Genomic DNA, 19,644 nt, shown 5'->3' with positions numbered 1-19,644 from the left:
CTCAAGGATTCCATCGTCAGGAACGTGCGGATGAGGGGGGCGCTCACAATGTCATTCCCGGGAGCCAGACTTCAGAAGACCCTGAAGGCTACCTGCGTCAGCGACCCCTGGCTTGTCCAGTTCTGCTTGTCTCTGAAGGCAACTGCATGATAGCTGTTGGAACCACACCGGTGAGCACGTTTGACCGGAAGGATCTTAATGAGGGATTGCTCTATCTGATGGCATATTACTATGCCCTCCACCTCACATATCCAAAGTGCATTTCCACGCTTCTGTCTGTCTTGCAAACTGAAATACTCAAGGACTTCATCCATGACCGAGATTCAACCCCCTCTTACAGGAAGGCGCTTGGTGAGTGGAAGTCATTCATTGAGTGAGTCTCTCAGATGACAGACTCCATCTGCCTTGTTTATCAGACTCAGTGTTAGTCAGTGAGGTTGTTTTTTTTCTCTAGAAAAGTTGTACAAATGTAAAACACATGTTTGTTTGCGTGGTTTTTAAACTTGTTCTTCTAAAAAGTTACGTAATATAGGATTTGAAATAGTGATTGTTTTAAGCTTCAGCAAAATTTATTTTTGATACCAGCCATGAGTATGTTATACTGTTATTATTCATGTTAAAAGTATCTGGAATATGCACTTCTTATATTGGCCATGTTACACAGTACCCTGCTGAAATGTAGGTAATTTTAGACATGATTCTCCTATTGCTGTGTCAATAAAAGCACAAAAACTAAGAGTGCTTTTGCTGTCTTAATTTAAGATGAATTCCCTTATTTTCAGTAGTCGGTCAGTTTTTTGAAGAAATGGTGTCTTATTCTCAGGAATTTTTGCTGATTATTGTTCTCAGAGTCGAGACATAATTCTTATACTTAGCTCAATCAAGAAAGAAACAATTCAGTTTTAAGAAAATTTGTCCTATAGTATTTTTTTTTATGTGAAAAATCTCAATTAAGGTGTAGAATCTTAAAGTAAGCAAATAATTCTTGAAAACAGCTTGTTCAAGAAAGCATAATACTCATTTTAGGTACAGATTTTCTAAATATCAAAGTGTCTTTCCTTATAATAAGTCACACTTTCTTCAATTGAGCATACATTTTCGTCAATTTGGTCTAGTTAAAAGACATTTAGATTAAGTTGCTAGTTTGAAGAATTCTAGTCAAGCAACGTTTGCTTACCCCATTGGCAGATTTTTTTCCTCAAACCAAGAAAATTTTGTCAGATTTAAGAATATTTGGCTTGTTTCAAGTATAGCTGTTTTTGCAGTGTACTGCCCATGTTTTTATCTCATAGTCCCCCTGTTTACTTGGGATGTTCTGTTGGAATGGACAGAGTCCTCTGAAGGGGACTTGGTGCTCATACACAGTCACATCAGTACCAGGATCTTACATCAACAGCAGGAGAAACACCCACTTGTTCCATACACCTCAAATGGGAGCACATTTGTGTCATGAACGATGATCATCTATTGTGTCTTTATCAAGAAATTATATCCTTTTTGTGCTTCTATGATTAATCTTGTGTCACCTTTAAGTCTTCTCTACCAGTCTCAGGATGTCATAAACTGTCCGTAGCGACTTTACTGGATGTACGGCAGTAAGAATCAACACACCCACATATGCCTACAGCTGCATTCAATCCATTTTTTCCCCTCTCTTGTTGACCCTCCTTGTTTGCTCTACAGTTGGCTGTAGAGCAGGTCATCTGCTAATAGGATGGTTGTTGGTTCAATCTCTGTGTGCTCTAGTCTGGAGTTCTTACCAAGGTGTCCTTGGGCAAGTTACTGAACCCCAACTTGGTCTCTGATGTTTCTATTGGTATGTGAACGTTAAAAAGCATAAAACAAGCAGAATACATGGTGTATAATGCTTTCAGTACTCGAGTAGAAAAGCAACTGAAGGAGTATGGGACCTGGTGTATGTGCTTGGACTGTGGTAGATTGTCTTTCTCTGAGGCACATGAGAGAGTCATGCATCGTCTGTCACTGGGAAGGACAAAAGACCAGATCAATGTTTCCTCACATTACTGCAAATATTCCTCTGTCTCAGCTGACTCCTCTTTCTTGCTTGATTCTTTGTCTTCATTGTATAAAACCCCTGTGATTTGTGTATATGGACTGTTCCACGGACCCCCTCTAACCACTGCTAAGATGGTACATTCCTCCCATCCTTTGTTTGTGTTTGTGCTGGTTCACCGTGATTGCGCTGGTGGAGCTGGGCTGTTGTACTGAACATGTGTCGTGCGTGTGCGTGAATAATAAGTAAGTGCCTTGTATTTGTTTGCTCTATGGTTGTAACTTATCATATAATTGGTATGTACATTGTGTGATACTTTTATAGAGTTTTCCAGCGGTTTGTGTAGCCACGAGACACTGTATATTCACCCTGATTGACCAAAATGGCGCCACCCTTGTGAACTGAGCTGCCCAAAGTAAAGATGGAGTCTATCCCTGTGCAGCAGCCCATTTGTGTCCACCAGGGGGTGGTGTTTAGTCATTTTCGAATTAGATTTTCTGTTCAACCCTTTCTGTATTATTTAGACCAGTTTGGTTTACTTTAATTGTTTGCTAATTGTAATTTCTGTTATTTTACAGAACCACACACGAATTCACTTCTGGAGATGTTTTTGATTAAAGGAACCCAAATAAACTACGCACCATTACGGACTACAAAGCCAGGGACACTGCGCCGATCAACGCCGACTCTGGTCGGATCATTCACCAACGAGCTGAATCAGTTCTACGCCCGTTTCGAGGTTAGCCAGGCGGCTAATGCTATCTACCGCCTGACTACCGAGGACAGTGACGTCATCAGCGAGAGACCGGTGACCAGCATCGCAGAGCATGACGTCCGAGCGGCATTGAGGAGAGTGAACACAAGGAAAGCGGCGGGGCCAGACGGGTCATCACCGGCCGTCTGCTGCGCTGCTGTGCTGACCAGCTAGCAGGTGTGTTCACTTACATCTTCAACGAGTCCCTGGTGAAGTCTGTGGTCCCCGCATGCTTCAAAAGATCCACCATCATCCCTGTGCCCAAGAACAGCAAACCCTCATCCCTGAACGATTACCGGCCAGTTGCACTGACCTCGGTAGTAACGAAGGTGTTTGAGAGGCTGCTGAAGAACATCATCTCCTCCTCCATCCCAGACACCACAGATCCGCTGCAGTTCGCCTACAGATCCAACAGATCCACAGAGGATGCCATCGCCCACGTCCTACACACCACTCTCAGCCACGTGGACAAGAAACAGGGTAACTATGTGCGAATGCTGTTTGTTGATTACAGTTCAGCTTTTAACACAATAGTGCCCTGCAGACTGTTCACAAAGCTGAGGGATCTGGGACTTAACAGCCGTCTGTGTGCATGGGTGTTGGACTTCCTCACTGGCAGAACTCAGGCGGTGAGGGTGGGCAGGTGCTTCTCCAACAGCATCACCATCAACACAGGAGCACCTCAGGGATGTGTCCTCTCGCCACTGCTCTACTTCCTCTACACTTCAGACTGTGTGGCCACCCACGGCTCCAACACCATTGTGAAGTTTGCTGACGACACAGTGGTGTTGGGTGCCATCTCCAACAACGATGAGGCGGCCTACGTGGATGAAGTGAAGAATTTGGCATCATGGTGCCAGGACAACCACCTCCAGCTGAACGTCAGCAAGACCAAAGAGCTGGTGGTGGACTTCAGAAGGGGTCAGCACAGAGACTACAAGCCCATCATCATCAATGGAGCTCCAGTGGAGAGGGTGCAGTCCTTCAAGTATCTTGGTGTCCACATCTCCTCAGACCTGACATGGGCTGCCCACATTCAGGTCCAGACCAAAAAGGCTAGGCAGCGCCTTTATCACCTACGACAACTGAGGAAGTTCAGGGTCTCTCCAAAGATCCTCAGGATTTTCTATACAGGCGCTGTGGAGAGCATCCTCACACAGAACATGACATCGTGGTTTGGGAACAGCTGTGTGAAGGACCCAAAAGCTCTCCAGAGAGTGATCCGTACAGCAGAACGCTGCTGCAGGATTGCTCTCCCCCCGCTTCAGGACACCTACACCAGGAGATGCCGGACTAGAGCAGCGCAGATACTGAAGGACCCGTCCCATCCTGGCAACAAACTGTTCCAACTTCTGCAATAGGAAAATCCTGCTGTAATTTGCCAGTTTATTAAGTACACACATGTCCAGTTCATTCATCATAATTGAAATGGAAGATGTGTAGTCCTCTGACACATCTTCTATTTCAGTTTCACATTCTGAAAATTCAAGAAACTTCAAGAAGCCCAGTCACTTTCTTTCCAAGCTCCTCAGACTACCATGTCCTGGATGCCTGAGAACCTACTTGAACATAGTTCAGATTCTTCATCACTTTTCTTCACTTTATAGCCTTCTTCCACTTCTGCAGGTGGCTGATGTGATTTTTCAGAGAAAGGGTAGCATGTGCTCTAAATATTGACAATATTTTCTTTATCTTCTAACCCCGGATCTTCCTGAACATTGATTCTCCCTCCTCATTATACTAGAGGACAAATGTGCATTGTTCTACTGGTCATTGCTTTGCACAACACGGTAAAAAAAGTATGCTCATCAAAGTATGCAAATCTCTAGTGCAATGTGCCGCAGTCTCCCATTGAAGGAGCTGCTCAGTGCTGTCAGAGCCTCATGCATGGGGTGGGAAATGTTGTCCAACAGGGATGACAGCTTAGCCACCATTCTCCTGTCACTCACCACCTCACCTGGTGTGACGACTAGAGGGAGTATATAAATATAACTAGGCTTCCTGTTTGTGCTTCAGATTTTGGCTGACGTGTCTGTGTGTCTGCTGGGTCTCCATATTCCGGAATATGTAAAATTAAAGATCATTTTTTGAGTTTTACCACTTTGAGCACTTTTGTCTTTTTGGCCGTAAAGAATATAAAAGAACCGGATTTAATACCGGGCAGATAACCGTATCAACATATGAGGTAAAAGTACATAAAAAAAGCTGAGTTAAAGCGAAGTGTTAAGAAAGGTGAAGCACTAGAGCGACATGAGGAAAAACCTCTCGATTGTGATCAATTTTCTCTGTTTGGGGAGTCTGCTGACCACTCTTACCTGGTACGCGTTTGAGGACAGGTGAGTGAGTACTTTTGTATTTTACAGATAAAAGCAAGAGGTCATGAAACAAAGTATTCTGATCAAAAGTAGCTTATGGCACTGTGATAAACGCTTCCCAACAGTTGGGAAGCTGTGTAAAATGCTAATATAAGCCTGAGGTTGCAGAAATACAAACATGCTTAATTTAAGTAGAAATACACATTTCATGTTTGTTAAAAAATACTCTGGTAAAAGCTGAAGTACATGTCTTCATGTCTTTGTCATTCATTCTTTCACACGTAACCACAAACCTCAGCTCTCACTCTGTATTTCCTTCTAAGGAAATAACATAGTATTTGGTATGTTTGTTTTGTTTGCATTGTTCTTTTGATACGAGTTTTGTTGTGCAGTGAAAATAAAGTTAGAGTCACATGACCGGTTTACTCTGACTACACAACATTATTGGTACTGATTTGTAAATAACTGGACATGAATAACTTGTATATTACGTAGTATTGCACAAAAGTATATTTCTAATTAACTTGGCTGCACTTAATTTCTTTTGACAATACTTTTTTTTTTAGTTAGAATTCATTTTGAAAGAAAGGCAGACGTAAAATGTAAAGTGAAATACAAACTCATATATAGTATGGTGTTGTAAAGAGCTGAGAAACCACAAAGTGGGGAATCTACAAAGAGGTACTGAACCTTCAGATGTTGCTGTAGCTCAAGCGAGATATAGAGGACCTTCTTTCATTCAGCACATAAAAAAACAAAACAACCAACACTGCGCTTCCAATGGGGTCAGTAACCCTGCACATGCCTTCACTTATTGTGTAACAAATCTTTTTTACCACCGCAACAACTGTAAATCAAATCAACACTGCACTATTGGTAGAAACGACCTATAACAGCTACAAAACCATAACAGAGTAAACACAATGTCCCAGGGGGATGATGGGAGATTCCATTTAGCACTCCCAGCACACCACATATCTTTGTATGGTACTTTCTACATGTTGGTTCACAGTACATCTGTATACAGTGGGGCAAAAAAGTATTTAGTCAGCCACCGATTGTGCAAATTCCCCCACTTAAAATGATGACAGAGGTCAGTAATTTGCACCAGAGGTACACTTCAACTGTGAGAGACAGAATGTGAAAAAAAAAATCCATGAATTCACATGGTAGGATTTGTAAAGAATTTATTCGTAAATTAGGGTGGAAAATAAGTATTTGGTCACCTCAAACAAGGAAAATCTCTGGCTCTCACAGACCTGTAACGTCTTCTGTAAGAGGCTTTTCTGTCCCCCACTCGTTACCTGTATGAATGGCACCTGTTTGAACTCATCATCCGTATAAAAGACACCTGTCCACAGCCTCAAACAGTCAGACTCCAAACTCCGCCATGGCCAAGACCAAAGAGCTTTCGAAGGACACCAGGAAAAGTATTGTAGACCTGCACCAGACTGGGAAGAGTGAATCTACAATAGACAAGCAGCTTGGTGTGAAAAAATCAACTGTGGGAGCAATCATCAGAAAATGGAAGACATACAAGACCACTGATAATCTCCCTGGATCTGGGGCTCCACGCAAGATCTCATCCCGTGGGGTCAAAATGATCATGAGAACGGTGAGCAAAGATCCCAGAACCACACGGGGGGACCTGGTGAATGACCTGCAGAGAGCTGGGACCAAAGTAACAAAGGTCACCATCAGTAACACACTACAACGGCAGGGAATCAAATCCCGCAGTGCCAGACGTGTTCCGCTGCTGAAGCCAGTGCATGTCCAGGCCCGTCTGAAGTTTGCCAGAGAGCACATGGATGATACAGCAGAGGATTGGGAGAATGTCATGTGGTCAGATGAAACCAAAGTAGAACTTTTTGGTATAAACTCAACTCGTCGTGTTTGGAGGAAGAAGAATACTGAGTTGCATCCCAAGAACACCATACCTACTGTGAAGCATGGGGGTGGAAACATCATGCTATGGGGCTGTTTTTCTGCCAAGGGGACAGGACGACTGATCCGTGTTAAGGACAGAATGAATGGGGCCATGTATCGTGAGATTTTGAGCCAAAACTTCCTTCCATCAGTGAGAACTTTGAAGATGAAACGAGGCTGGGTCTTCCAACATGACAATGATCCAAAACACACCGCCCGGGCAACAAAGGAGTGGCTCCGTAAGAAGCATTTGAAAGTCCTGGAGTGGCCTAGCCAGTCTCCAGACCTCAACCCCATAGAAAATCTGTGGCGGGAGTTGAAAGTCCGTGTTGCTCGGCGACAGCCCCAAAACATCACTGCTCTCGAGAAGATCTGCATGGAGGAATGGGCCAAAATACCAGCTACTGTGTGTGCAAACCTGGTAAAGACCTATAGTAAACGTTTGACCTCTGTTATTGCCAACAAAGGTTATGTTACAAAGTATTGAGTTGTATTTTTGTTATTGACCAAATACTTATTTTCCACCCTGATTTACGAATAAATTCTTTACAAATCCTACCATGTGGATTCATGGATTTTTTTTTTTTCACATTCTGTCTCTCACAGTTGAAGTGTACCTCTGGTGCAAATTACTGACCTCCGTCATCATTTTAAGTGGGGGAACTTGCACAATCGGTGGCTGACTAAATACTTTTTTGCCCCACTGTATCTGTGTATCCCATCTGTATAACAGTATAGATCATCTATACATTTGTATACAACATCACATCTGTATATTTGGTCTCTGCATAGCAATATAAATATCTGAATACTTATTTGTGTATACTTAACTTACTTGTACATAATCTGTTCATAGCTATTCCCTCCTTTTATACTATCCTTATCCTTATATAATCTGCTCGTATTGCACTTACTGCTCTTGCACATCTGATTGGATGCAAACTGTGTTTTGTTACCCTGTATTTATGTGTCCTTACAGGCACAATCGCACACGTTTACACACAAATGTTACCAGAAACATATTCCGTTTACTATATGCAGATATACTATACGTGTTTCTTACTGTCACTGTTGATATTGATTATATATAGCCATATAGGAATGCTAAATGGGGATTCTAAATATCTTAATATTAGTAAATAACGTACTCTGGACCGCTTCTTCAAGTTCCAATAAGGTTAATTCTTTTATCATTAAAACTATACTTAAAACTTCAATTCCTTTTGTTTGCAGTGACAGCATTTAGGGAATTCTATTGGTATCTAGCGATGGTTAATATCACACTCTAGCTTGTAACCAAATATCATGTCACATTTGAGCTCTGACTTTTACACTGACTCACTGATTTTTAAACACCCTCATCATCTTAAATTGAAACTGATCTCTGGCACCACTGATGTGACTGAACTATGACTGTAAACACGAAAGCTGTTCTGCAACTGTTCAACAACAACAGCAATGCTGTAAACTTCAATACAATACTGCAGACTAACCAAATTTCCCCTTGTGGGGACAATTAAAGGATTATTCTATTCTATTCTATTCTATTCTATTCTATTCTATTCTGTTTAGCCTGCACCAAACTGTCTGTGCTTTATAGCACAGCAGCTGCCAATAACACAGTTGGTATATTTGAGTTGACATTTAAGACTATTAAAAAACAAAACAAACAAACAAACAAACAAAAACCTCATTGTGTATAGATACAATATCTGATACAAACATCTCTCAAGTGAATTACGGCATTACTTGTAATCTTTAAATTTCCAACAACTCATAGACCCCTCTAATAATATCTTAAATATTTAACATACTTAAGAACAGGGATCAAATTTAATAAATGAGTTAAAATCACAAATTACCTCCCGTGAGATGTAAACAAAACAAGAACAACAGAAAAAAAAAAACAAGACCAAAGAAGGGTTCAAGAAAGAGTCATAATTTTATCTCTTATTTGTCTCTCACAGTTTTGCCGAGCTTCACCGACCAAATCCTCAAAGAAGTGCCCCAAAGCCCTCTGAACTTTGTAAAGGCTGCAAGTAAGAGCAAACATTGCCATGACTTGTTCATTAAGAAATTACAATTTTTATGTCAAGATTAAGTCATGTAAGCCCCCTGCAGGAAGGAGTAGGTCTAAGGAGCTTGGAAAGAAAAGTGTCAGAACTTCTTTATTTTTCTTGAAGACGTCAACATGGTCAACATGACCCCCCTTGGGGGACACTGCCACCACATCCACCATTTGCTCTTTGAACTGAAGAAGCTTCTCGGGTGAGAGGTGAAACGTCTTAAAGAAAATTTTAAAAGTCCAGACGCTTTTCTTTTCAAGCTCCTTAGACTATGATGACCTGGATGACTGAGAACCTTCACAGACACCCAGTGCAGGAAGGTTACTAAATGTACTGGAATGCTTGTGCATTACAGGGAAGTCATTGATGAAGTGAAAAAGCTCTACAATCCAACGTGGAAAAAGCATGAGGAGAATTACCACAGATTCAGGTAAGACCTAACATCCTGATATTATTGATTGATGGTTGAGTTTTATTTTTATGTGAATTTCTGGTTAATAATAAATAAATAAAAAATGCCTGAAGCCAGTATGTGAGTACGAGCATGGAAGATGGCAGACTACAGGAAACAGCTGCTATTTATCCTCAAATGCAGATGAGGCAGGATTACTCCTAAAGGTCTTTAAACAAGCTCTTCAGTCAAGGCTAAGAGCCATTTGCTAAACGAACCGGCTAATCAAACCTATACTGAAAAAGGACAATCTTGACAAGACACAAATGAAAAACTACAGGCCGATCTCAAATCTCCCATTTTTAAGTAAGATCATTGAAAAAGCAGTTTCTCAACAGCTCAATTACTTCTTAAAACAGAATAACTGCTACGATGCCTTCCAGTCAGGTTTTAGACAGAACCACAGCACTGAAACCGCTCTGACAAAAGTGTTTAATGACATATGTCTGAACACAGACAGTGGAAAAATGTCAGTCCTAGTTTTACTGGATCTCAGTGCAGCATTTGATACAGTTGACCACAACATATTACTCAAACGACTGGAGAACTGGGCAGGTCTTTCAGGAACTGTACTAAACTGGTTCAAAACATACTTAGAAAACAGGAAATACTTTGTATCAATAGGTAACTTCACATCTGAGCAGACAAGTATCACATGTGGAGTTCCCCAAGGTTCCATCTTGGGACCCCTTCTGTTTAACATTTACATGTTCCCACTGGCACAGATTATAAAGAACAACAAAATAAACTATCATAGCTATGCAGATGACACACAAATATATATCACAATGTCACCAGGAGACCGAGGCCCTGTACAGGCTCTTGGTAAATGCATTGAGGAAATTAATGACTGGTTGTGCCACAATTTTCTCCAGCTAAACAAAGACAAAACTGAAGTAATAGTCTTTGGCGCCAAAGAAAAACGATTACAGGTCACCAGAGAACTTCAATCTATACATCTAAAAACCACAAACCAGGCGAGAAATTTGGGTGTAGTGATGGATGCAGACCTAAACTTAGAAAAACACATTAAGACAATAACAAAGTCAGCTTACTATCACCTCAAGAATATTTCAAGGATAAAAGATCTGATGTCTCAACAGGACCTGGAAAAACTAGTCCATGCATTCATTTTTAGTAGGCTTGATTACTGTAACAGCATCTTTACAGGTCTACCTAAAAAATCAGTCAGACAACTACAGCTCATTCAGAACTCTGCTGCTCGAGTCCTCACTAAGACCAAAAAAGTGGACCACATCAGTCCAGCTCTGAGGTCTTTACACTGGCTGCCTGTCCGTCAGAGGATAGACTTTAAAGTTCTGATGCTGGCCTATAAAGCTCTGAATGGTTTAGAACCAAAATACATCAATGACCTCCTGACCCAGTATGAACCTTCCAGATCCCTCAGGTCATCTGGATCCGGTCTTTTATCAGTTCCCAGAGTCAGAACCAGACACGGAGAAGCTGCATTCAGCTTTTATGCTCCTTATATCTGGAACAAACTCCCAGAAAGCCTCAGATCAGCTGAAACACTCAGTTTATTTAAATCCAGGTTGAAGACTCACCTATTCTCAGCTGCATTTGAATAAAGCACCAAATCCACACTTTTAAGCTTAAATTTCAAAACTTACACTAACTACTGATCTTATCTATTTCTGATTTTATCTGTTTTGATTTTATATACTGTTTTGTTTGTTTGTTAAGCTTAAATTTCAAAACTTACATTAACTACTGATTTTATCTACTGCTCTGATTTTATATACTTTTTTGTTTGTTTGTTTGTTTGTTAAGTGGGTTTAGAGCTCTGGGTAGCTCCCCAGCTGGGTCTAGACTGGGTCTAGAGAGTATTTTAAATTCAGGGAATTTAAAATAGAAAGTAGCTCGTCCACAGAAGGACTGGTAGCTCCCCTTACGATAAGGGTTCAGATCGCGCGAACAGGTGTGAAATGTGTGTGTTTAGTTAGTTTGTTTGCTTGTTTTAATCAATTTTAAATCATGCTTTTTATTTGTTTTTGTTTCTAATGTCTCTGTAAAGCACTTTGAATCACCTTGTTGTTGAATTGTGCTATACAAATAAATTTGCCTTGCCTTGCCTTGCCTTGCCTAAACAAATTTTCCCGTCAATATGCTTAAACTAGTTTTAGTTAAGAAGACACGTGAAAAGGGGACCTTTGACCAGCCCACAATTAAAAGTCTAAGACCAGCCAGAAAGAAATAAAGGTTTGGTTTACTTATTTAGCAGACTCACACTCAGGATGTGTACAAGTGGGTGGAAAAAATTGTCTGAGGCAACTAAATCAAGTAGAGAAAATTCTCTTGCAAAAATGTTGAACTTTGCTGTGATGTAGAGACAAATTCCACTAGTGGAGCTGATCGCAGCCACAGATTCAGAAACCTGAACCAACACTGTGGATGTGGACGCAACTGCGAATGATGGTTTTGGCCTCCTCAGCAATGCAAATGTTCCAGCATCCATGGAGGAGAGGAAGGCGGTCGTGTCGCTTAGTGAGGACAACATAATCGTCATCGTCATTCTTGTACCTCTCTCTATACGTCTCCTTATATAGACATGAGCCTTTTTCAGGAAAAAAAATCCCATTACCATAGCAACCACCTCTTGCACTCTGGTCAGGCCTGCATACAGAGATAGGGAGGGGGGAAGGAAAAGGAAAGTGGGGAAGAGAGCTTCTTTATGGGCCTCTTTCTTCTAACAGAGTCAGTCTTGAAGTTTTGTACCTTCTGGTGCCATCAGCAGTCCAGGCAGACCATCCCCCTCAAATTCCTCACAGAAGGAGCTTCTGTCTGTGCCTGTTGTTGTCAGTGTTATAGACTACTTCCAACACTTCTTACTAGTCTACAATACATACTGTAACTGTGTGTGGTAAAGGATAAAACAAATGTGTGATGTTAATTTTGACATAATAGCCTTAAGGATAAAAATGAATTCCAGCTGGATCTAAGGGTAACTCTTTGAGACTTTTATAATGGTCTGATTTCAGCCATTCCAGAGCTCCGTGTGAATGAATGCCGTTGGTCTATTGGATCATAACAATCATTAAAGTGTTTTGATATTTATGCAAAGGTACTGTTTAAGTTTGAGGAAACCTGCAGTCAGCTGAGAATGAAGAAGTCACTTGGATGAGTGGTAAACAGAGATGGGCAGTAACGCGTTACTTGTAACGCGTTACTGTAATCTGATTACTTTTTTCAAGTAACGAGTAAAGTAAGGGATTACTATTGCAAAAACGGTAATTAGATTACCGTTACTTTCCCATAGGAACGCTGCGTTACTGCGTTACTAAAACCGTGATTTTTTGCGAGAATTCCTCACGACAGTGACGTAAGCGAGTGCGCCGTTAGTGACAACAGCTGTGTGCAGATCAACAATGGAGAGTATGAGTGTGCAGCGTTTAAAGCGTGGAAGTACTGACCTTACTTTGACTTTGATTCCATAAAAAGTGACAAAAACATTAGCGTCCATTGTGCGTGGGAAGAAAACTTCTTTTTACAGCGGAAAAAACCCCTAAACCTCCAAGCAAGCACCGAGTGCGCAACGACGTGATGGGAAATTCACAGAGAAACTCGCGGATTCTTCAACTGACCGCGGCACACCTGCACCAGGGTAAACCTCCGCCTACCGTAGTCCTGCTTTACAGGTGAAAATAGAGCAACAGCACCGCTGAGTCTTTGACTTTATTTATTTTCTGCTGTGTTTTACTTGCATCTATTTGAAAGACTGAGTGTAAACACAAAAAATATTTTATTTTATGTGCTGGAATGTGTAGAAAATAGGTTTAAATGTTAAACTAATTTACTCAAGTCAGAGAATGTTGCATATAATTAAATTTTTGCTTGATGCATAAAGTTAAAAGATTAAAACTAATAAAACAAGTTAAAAAAAAGAGACTTTTCCATTTGATTACATTTTGTATGATGGATTATGTAGAAAAAGTAGAATTGGGCTAAAAGATCTATCGCTTTATCACCTCTTCAGGTTGTAAATCGTGTTTTTAAAAAGTAACTAAGTAACTAAGTAATTAATTACTTTTGAAAATAAGTAATCAGTAAAGTAACGGGATTACTTTTTGGGGGAAGTAATCAGTAATTAGTTGCTCATTACTTTTTTCAAGTAACTTGACCAACACTGGTGGTAAAATGTTTCACCAACTGAAAAGCAAATATTCAGATGAACCCAATTATCATCCTGGGACTTTTGAGTTCACACACACATCCTGTTCCCACATCACCATTGCACTAACAATGATCATGCATTTTTTGACAGATGGCTGAGTGAGGCATAGAGAATTTAAGCCCCATGGGAGTGTCCCCTAAGAAACCTTGGCTAATCGTGGACTACACCTGTTTTCACACCTTGACTCGTGTGATTAGAAAGAGAATCAATAGGGGGTCTATTGTCCCTTTTGGGGGTTCACTACCATAGGGCTTAAATCTGGGACTCTCCACCATTTGAACTTAAATTAAAGAAGTTTCTCGGATGACAGGTGAAACGTCTTCAAGCAACTTAAAGAAGTCCAGACGCTTTCCTTTCCAAGCTCCTCAGAGCACCTCATAAAATATATGTCTCTTAAAGTAACACCCTTATGACCGATATTAAAGTACACTTGTATAGGCCTATTTAATACCACATACAGTTTACACAAGACAATTTTATCTCTTATATGAATGTTATTTATTTTAACTGTCATAAACAGGATGTAACAAGCGATGTTAATAATAACTGTACGGCATTAAAACATTCACAGCAGGTGGGATACCCAATCTTCAATTGACGACGTATGAACTCTGCTTCCAGATCCAAACTACTGTGCGTGTTTTTAACATATTTTAATGTTTTGGTTTCTTGTTCTATTTAATCTGAACAAGCCCTCTTTAGAGGAAGCAGAGATGAGGTAGAGGAGGGCCAGAAAGTAGAGCAGGAACGTGAATGCTCAGAGGAGGAAAAACCAGCTTCTGGGAAGCTTGAGCAAGGGCAAAATGAGAACACGCAACATTCATTAAGGATAAGAAGTGATATGTAATATGTCTTGATGCAATGCTCAGTCATCCAGGTAAGTAATTCTGTTCACGTAGTGTTTTCATTGGAAGAAATGTTTCGTCACTCATCCAAGCGACTCCTTGAGTCTCAGCTGACTGCAGGTTTCCCCAATCTATAAACAGCACATTTGCACAATGACTGAAACTAGCACCACTGAATGAACAATGAAAACGGGACAACCTGCAGTCAGCTGAGACAGAAGAAGCCACTTGTATGAATGACGAAGCATTTCTCCCACTAAAAGCGCTACGTCCAGATGAACAGACCACTCAGAAGTTGTGATTTGGTACAGATGTATGAAGACAGTCATTCTTCCATGGTCTCGGCAGACTGAGTCCGTCTTGTCACATTTAAGAGAGCTCTCACTTTCCAGAGGGCATCATTTGTGTACCCTGATCAGAGACATTAGGATCATTTGCTACTTTGAAGGACTGCCTAAATTTAAGGAATCTGTCTTGACTTCTTGAATTGGCTGGAACTATTATATCCAGATCCTAGAATATCTGAGTCATGCTGTTAGCAAAGATAAGTTGAAAAATATTTTCAGCTTCATTTCCTCCTGTGTTCCTCCAGTTTTCCTCCAGTGACTACCTCCTCGTGTTTTCTTATTTCAACGATATACCAAGGTTTCTTCCTGCCCTTCAGGGGTTTGTGTTTATTTATTTAAATACCTAATTTAAATGTTCCTCAGTTTAGTTTTTTGTTTTTCCTAGTTTTGTAAATATGCCTTAATAAAAAATACTCTGACTTAATCTCAGTTTTGTCTCCTTTTGTCTGCGTTTGGTTTCTCATAAAATCACTGTTATGGACTGTTGTGAACTTTATCTGTCTCTGATTTTTCCACGCCTTAAGTTTTTACTGTCTTGCAAATCTTTCATCTTAACACCAAAACTAATTTTACTTTTTATGCTTTCTTTTATTTGTTTTTCATTTGTTTTTAATTTATCAAGATTACAGCTGAGCATCAATTGCAATGGATCCAACAATGGCATCGTCACTCAGGAAAACACTCCAGTGGGATCTAAGATTGTTTGTGACAAGGACAGGAGTGTCATCTCTGTGACCCCGGAGCTTTTCAAAATCTTTATAAAAGTATGTTATTCCTAAACACAGGAACCGGTCTTGTAATTTGTTGTTTATGAATGAACTAGTATGAAGACAAAATTTGCTGCATGTTTCATGCCTCTGTTGTTCTTCAAATTTTCAAACATGACTTGACTACGTTTTGTCATCATCCTTAAAGGATTAAATCACATCAGTTCCTAAATACAATGAGTAGTTGTCTTTCACACACTGTATGTTACAAGCACTGTAAATGTTGCTCTTTGTTATTTATAATCTGCTGATGTCACTTCCAGGAGAATCCTTTCTCAAAAAAGAGATGGGACACTTGTTCAATTGTTGGGAGCGGTGGGATTCTAACAAACAGCGGCTGTGGAAAAATGATTGATTCAGCTGATTTTGTTATTAGGTGAGAAAGATGTTCACTGTAAGGAATGGAAATCGTGATGAGGACTCTTCTCTCTGAAAGTAATATTTCATGTTATTTCAGGTGCAACCTTCCTCCTCTGGAAAATGAATTTCACAATGATGTCGGCAGGAAGACTAACCTTGTGACAGCAAACCCAAGCATCTTCATGCATAAGTGAGCAATTAATGAACCCGACATTGAACTGACTTGTTAGTTTATGTCTTGTTGCTTTAAGTCATGCATTAATTTGCAGGTATGGGTCACTGACGGGACGTCGTGGGGCGTTTGCAGACAGTCTCCAACAGTATGGCAACTCCCTGCTTCTCTTTCCTTGCTTCTCCTATGGTGGTACTCGCCCAGCGTGTCAGCGGGCTGTGTATGCCATTGAGGACATGGATATCCCTATCCAACCAATCTTCATAAACCCTAGGTATCTCGAAAGACTGGTCATATTCTGGGAATCTCTGGGGTTAAAGGAATATCGACCTAGCACTGGATTATATATGACTACCCTGGCACTGGAATTTTGTGAAACGGTGCATTTGTATGGATTCTGGCCATTTAGTAATCACCCAGATAAACTCTTTCCCCTGACTAACCACTACTATGATAATGTACCCTATAATAGGAAAGTCCATGCAATGCCAAATGAGTTTTCCCACTTGGTGGAGCTGCATAATAAGGGCGTGCTCAAGCTTCACCTTGGAGACTGTAAATCAGATCAGGTCTAGTTTGAATTTTGCAATAACAAAAGAATATGTTCAAGTATCCAACTGAGAGGCCAAGACATTTGCACTCAAATCCAAACGTATTAGAGAGATGTACACTACTTATTATTTCAACAGTCTTTCTTTTAATTATTGTTCCATTTCATGTGTTAGAAATAAGTTTTTTTTTTGCTAAAGTTTCTTTTTAACAACATTTGCAGTGCATGGTCATGATAAAGTTGATACACTCCTCGTTAGGAGGGTACAATACGCTACAAGAAAATAGAGACTTTAGATAGAAATTGAGAAATCACAATTTGCTTTTAAGCCACTACTTCTGTTACAACCTTTATATTACTCTGCTAGTGGTCACTTTTGGTTCTGCAACAAAGACAATTCTCTGCAGCACTGACTGTTGACACTTTCAAACATAAACACTTTCAAGCATTTGTAAAAGGTTAAAAATGTGTGTTTAAGCCAGAAATATGAGTTAAACTAATAGTTAAAAAGTTAAGGGATAAGAAGCAGGAGATCGCAGCAGACGGACGCCCGTCCCTGAGCCTGGTTCTGCTGGAGGTTTCTTCCTGTTAAAAGGGAGTTTTTCCTTCCCACTGTTGCCAAAGTGCTGCTCATAAGGGGTCATATGATTGTTGGGTTTTTCACCATATGTATTATTATAGGATATACTGTACAATATAAAGCGCCTTGAGGCGACTGTTGTGGTTTGGTGCTATATAAATAAAATTGAATTGAATAGAATAGAAGAGCATTCATAACTTATGGGGATTTAAGTTCAGTTCATGTCTTCAAACAAGGTAAAAAAAAATGGACACCCCCGTTATATTTTTTTGTGCTTATTATGTCTTATTATATTTGCTGAATCACGGTTATCCGCTACACTTTACATGTTCTATGGCATTACTTAAAGATACCACTAGATGGCGCCTAATGCTCAGGAGGAACGTAAACCCTCTTTGGAGGCAAATCTGCAGAATAAATCCTGCAGTTGAAACTGTAAACAAGCTCATGATCTGTGCCTCTTTATTTTAATGCACAGCTGCAGGATCTAGGATTGCACACCTCCCAGCCACCTGTCAGACCAGGGGGCACAACACAGTCAACTTATCAATTCTAAATCCACATAAGATTTACAGTTTCAAGACTTTGAAAGTACTGATAGAATTGTTTACCTGTGAGCCTGCAGTACATTGCATTTGTTACGATGCAGCTAAAGAGTCAACTGTCACAGCAAGCTAGCTTTCACTAGATTGTTCTTTAAAACATACAGATGTGGCTCTGATCCATTTGTTGTCAGTTTTTATGACAGGCACAGATTCATCATTGTCTTTATCAGAATCAGAATCGTGTTTATTGGCCAAGTATATGTGCAGACACATACAGGGAATTTGGTTCCGGTAGATGGTGGCTCTCAAGCACAGCAATGTAAATCTCACACACACAAGTGTCTATATATACACATTACACACATACACAAAGCTATGTAAACCAACTATAAATAACGAATCTAAACTTATATACATAAAATACAGAAATGAATGAGGTGGAATGAATACTACAAAATGTACATAAGGTGCAGCTGCAGTCTGGCAGTGGGAGCAGTGTGACAGGTCAACTGTTAAGAAGGGAGATGGCGAGGGGAAAGAAACTGTTCCTGTTTCGGGTGGTCCTGGTCTGCAGGCAATCAGCCATAGAAGTTTAAAAGAAAATCTATACCCTGTGTCCACAGACACTGAAAAACACGCTAAGATGAATGTGTGCAGCTGCATAATTCGAAAGATATAATACTATGGTGGCATGCTTAGTTTGAATAACAACTGAAGTCTCATAAATTCAATTTCCTTGAATCAAAATGTACAAATAGACACGCACAGTTTGTTCGAAATATATTTGTTTTAGTCTTTAGCATTTACATTTTTAAAGGTTTTTTTTTTAATAAAAAATCTTTTTCGCTGTTGAATTGATTTTCTTGTCTCACAAAAGTTGTGTGACTGTAACTCCATGTAAAGAACAGAAGATATCTACTAATCGGTTATACAAGTAATTGTTATCTGGGGTGTTGGGTGGACGGATTCGAGACCCTCAGCTGGACTGCAGTGGTTGGACTGGTGGACTACTACTGCTCTGATGGAAACTCTGGAAAGACAAACATCATTATGTCAATTTAAAAGGTTTAAACACAGTTCTTGGTGTTTTCTTTTTCCTGCTCCACTAATTAAAGAAAGTGCATCTCAGCTTTTTCAATACTGACGCAAAACCCCAAAATATGCTGCGCCAAAAACCGGTCTGCCCCAAGAATCGAGCGCCCCGGCACAAATGCCAAAACGTCACAGTCTATATATGGCTACAGGCCAGTGGACACTCTTTCAATGATGAGGATGTACACATGAAAGCTGGTTTGAGCAGAAAGTCATGGACACCATTTATGTGAAAAGAGCCTAAGGGTACATCTGTCACCATCTTACAATGCTGTGATTGCAGCCATTCCCCAACTCTCTGTGAATGGCACTCATGGCCATTGATCAGTGTCCTTTTGATACTGACTAAAATATCAACGTGCTGGGATCTTGTTCTGATTCGGAACAATGACAGAGACAAAGGAGAGAAGCCGTACCTGTTGACTTTGATTTCTTTCTCTTGTCTTTCACGATTTGTGAATAAGTGGTGTTTTTTTCCTCACTGTTGAGTAGAGTGCATACCGATTTATCCCTGCGGAACAAAACACACAGAGGACATCAATGCAAGTTATACAGCCTGAAAGCTACCTCTGCGGCTGATTTGAATAAGATACAAAAATCATTCATGTCCTTTATCTATATCTATGCGTTCCTTTTAGTATCAGTCAATTTACATCTGTATATAAAAA

At 40.2% G+C, this 19,644-nt stretch overlaps 1 protein-coding gene across 1 annotated transcript; it reads left to right on the top strand.

Moving 5' to 3' along the window:
- Positions 1-4,801: 4,801 nt before the first annotated feature.
- On the top strand, positions 4,802-18,643 carry LOC112431484 (alpha-2,8-sialyltransferase 8F-like). The gene is made up of 7 exons (XM_024800092.2): positions 4,802-5,104; positions 8,977-9,048; positions 9,431-9,505; positions 15,533-15,674; positions 15,941-16,053; positions 16,135-16,227; positions 16,307-18,643. The coding sequence occupies exons 1-7, from the start codon at positions 5,019-5,021 to the stop codon at positions 16,782-16,784; spliced, it is 1,059 nt and encodes a 352-aa protein (XP_024655860.2). The 5' UTR covers positions 4,802-5,018; the 3' UTR covers positions 16,785-18,643.
- The last annotated feature ends 1,001 nt before the right edge of the window (positions 18,644-19,644 follow it).

This window comes from Maylandia zebra, unplaced genomic scaffold (genome assembly GCF_041146795.1).
Source record: "Maylandia zebra isolate NMK-2024a unplaced genomic scaffold, Mzebra_GT3a scaffold02, whole genome shotgun sequence".
In the NCBI taxonomy this organism is placed as follows: Eukaryota; Metazoa; Chordata; class Actinopteri; order Cichliformes; family Cichlidae; genus Maylandia; species Maylandia zebra.
Note: the sequence above shows the minus strand (reverse complement) of the source record. Positions and strands in the feature narration are given on the sequence as shown.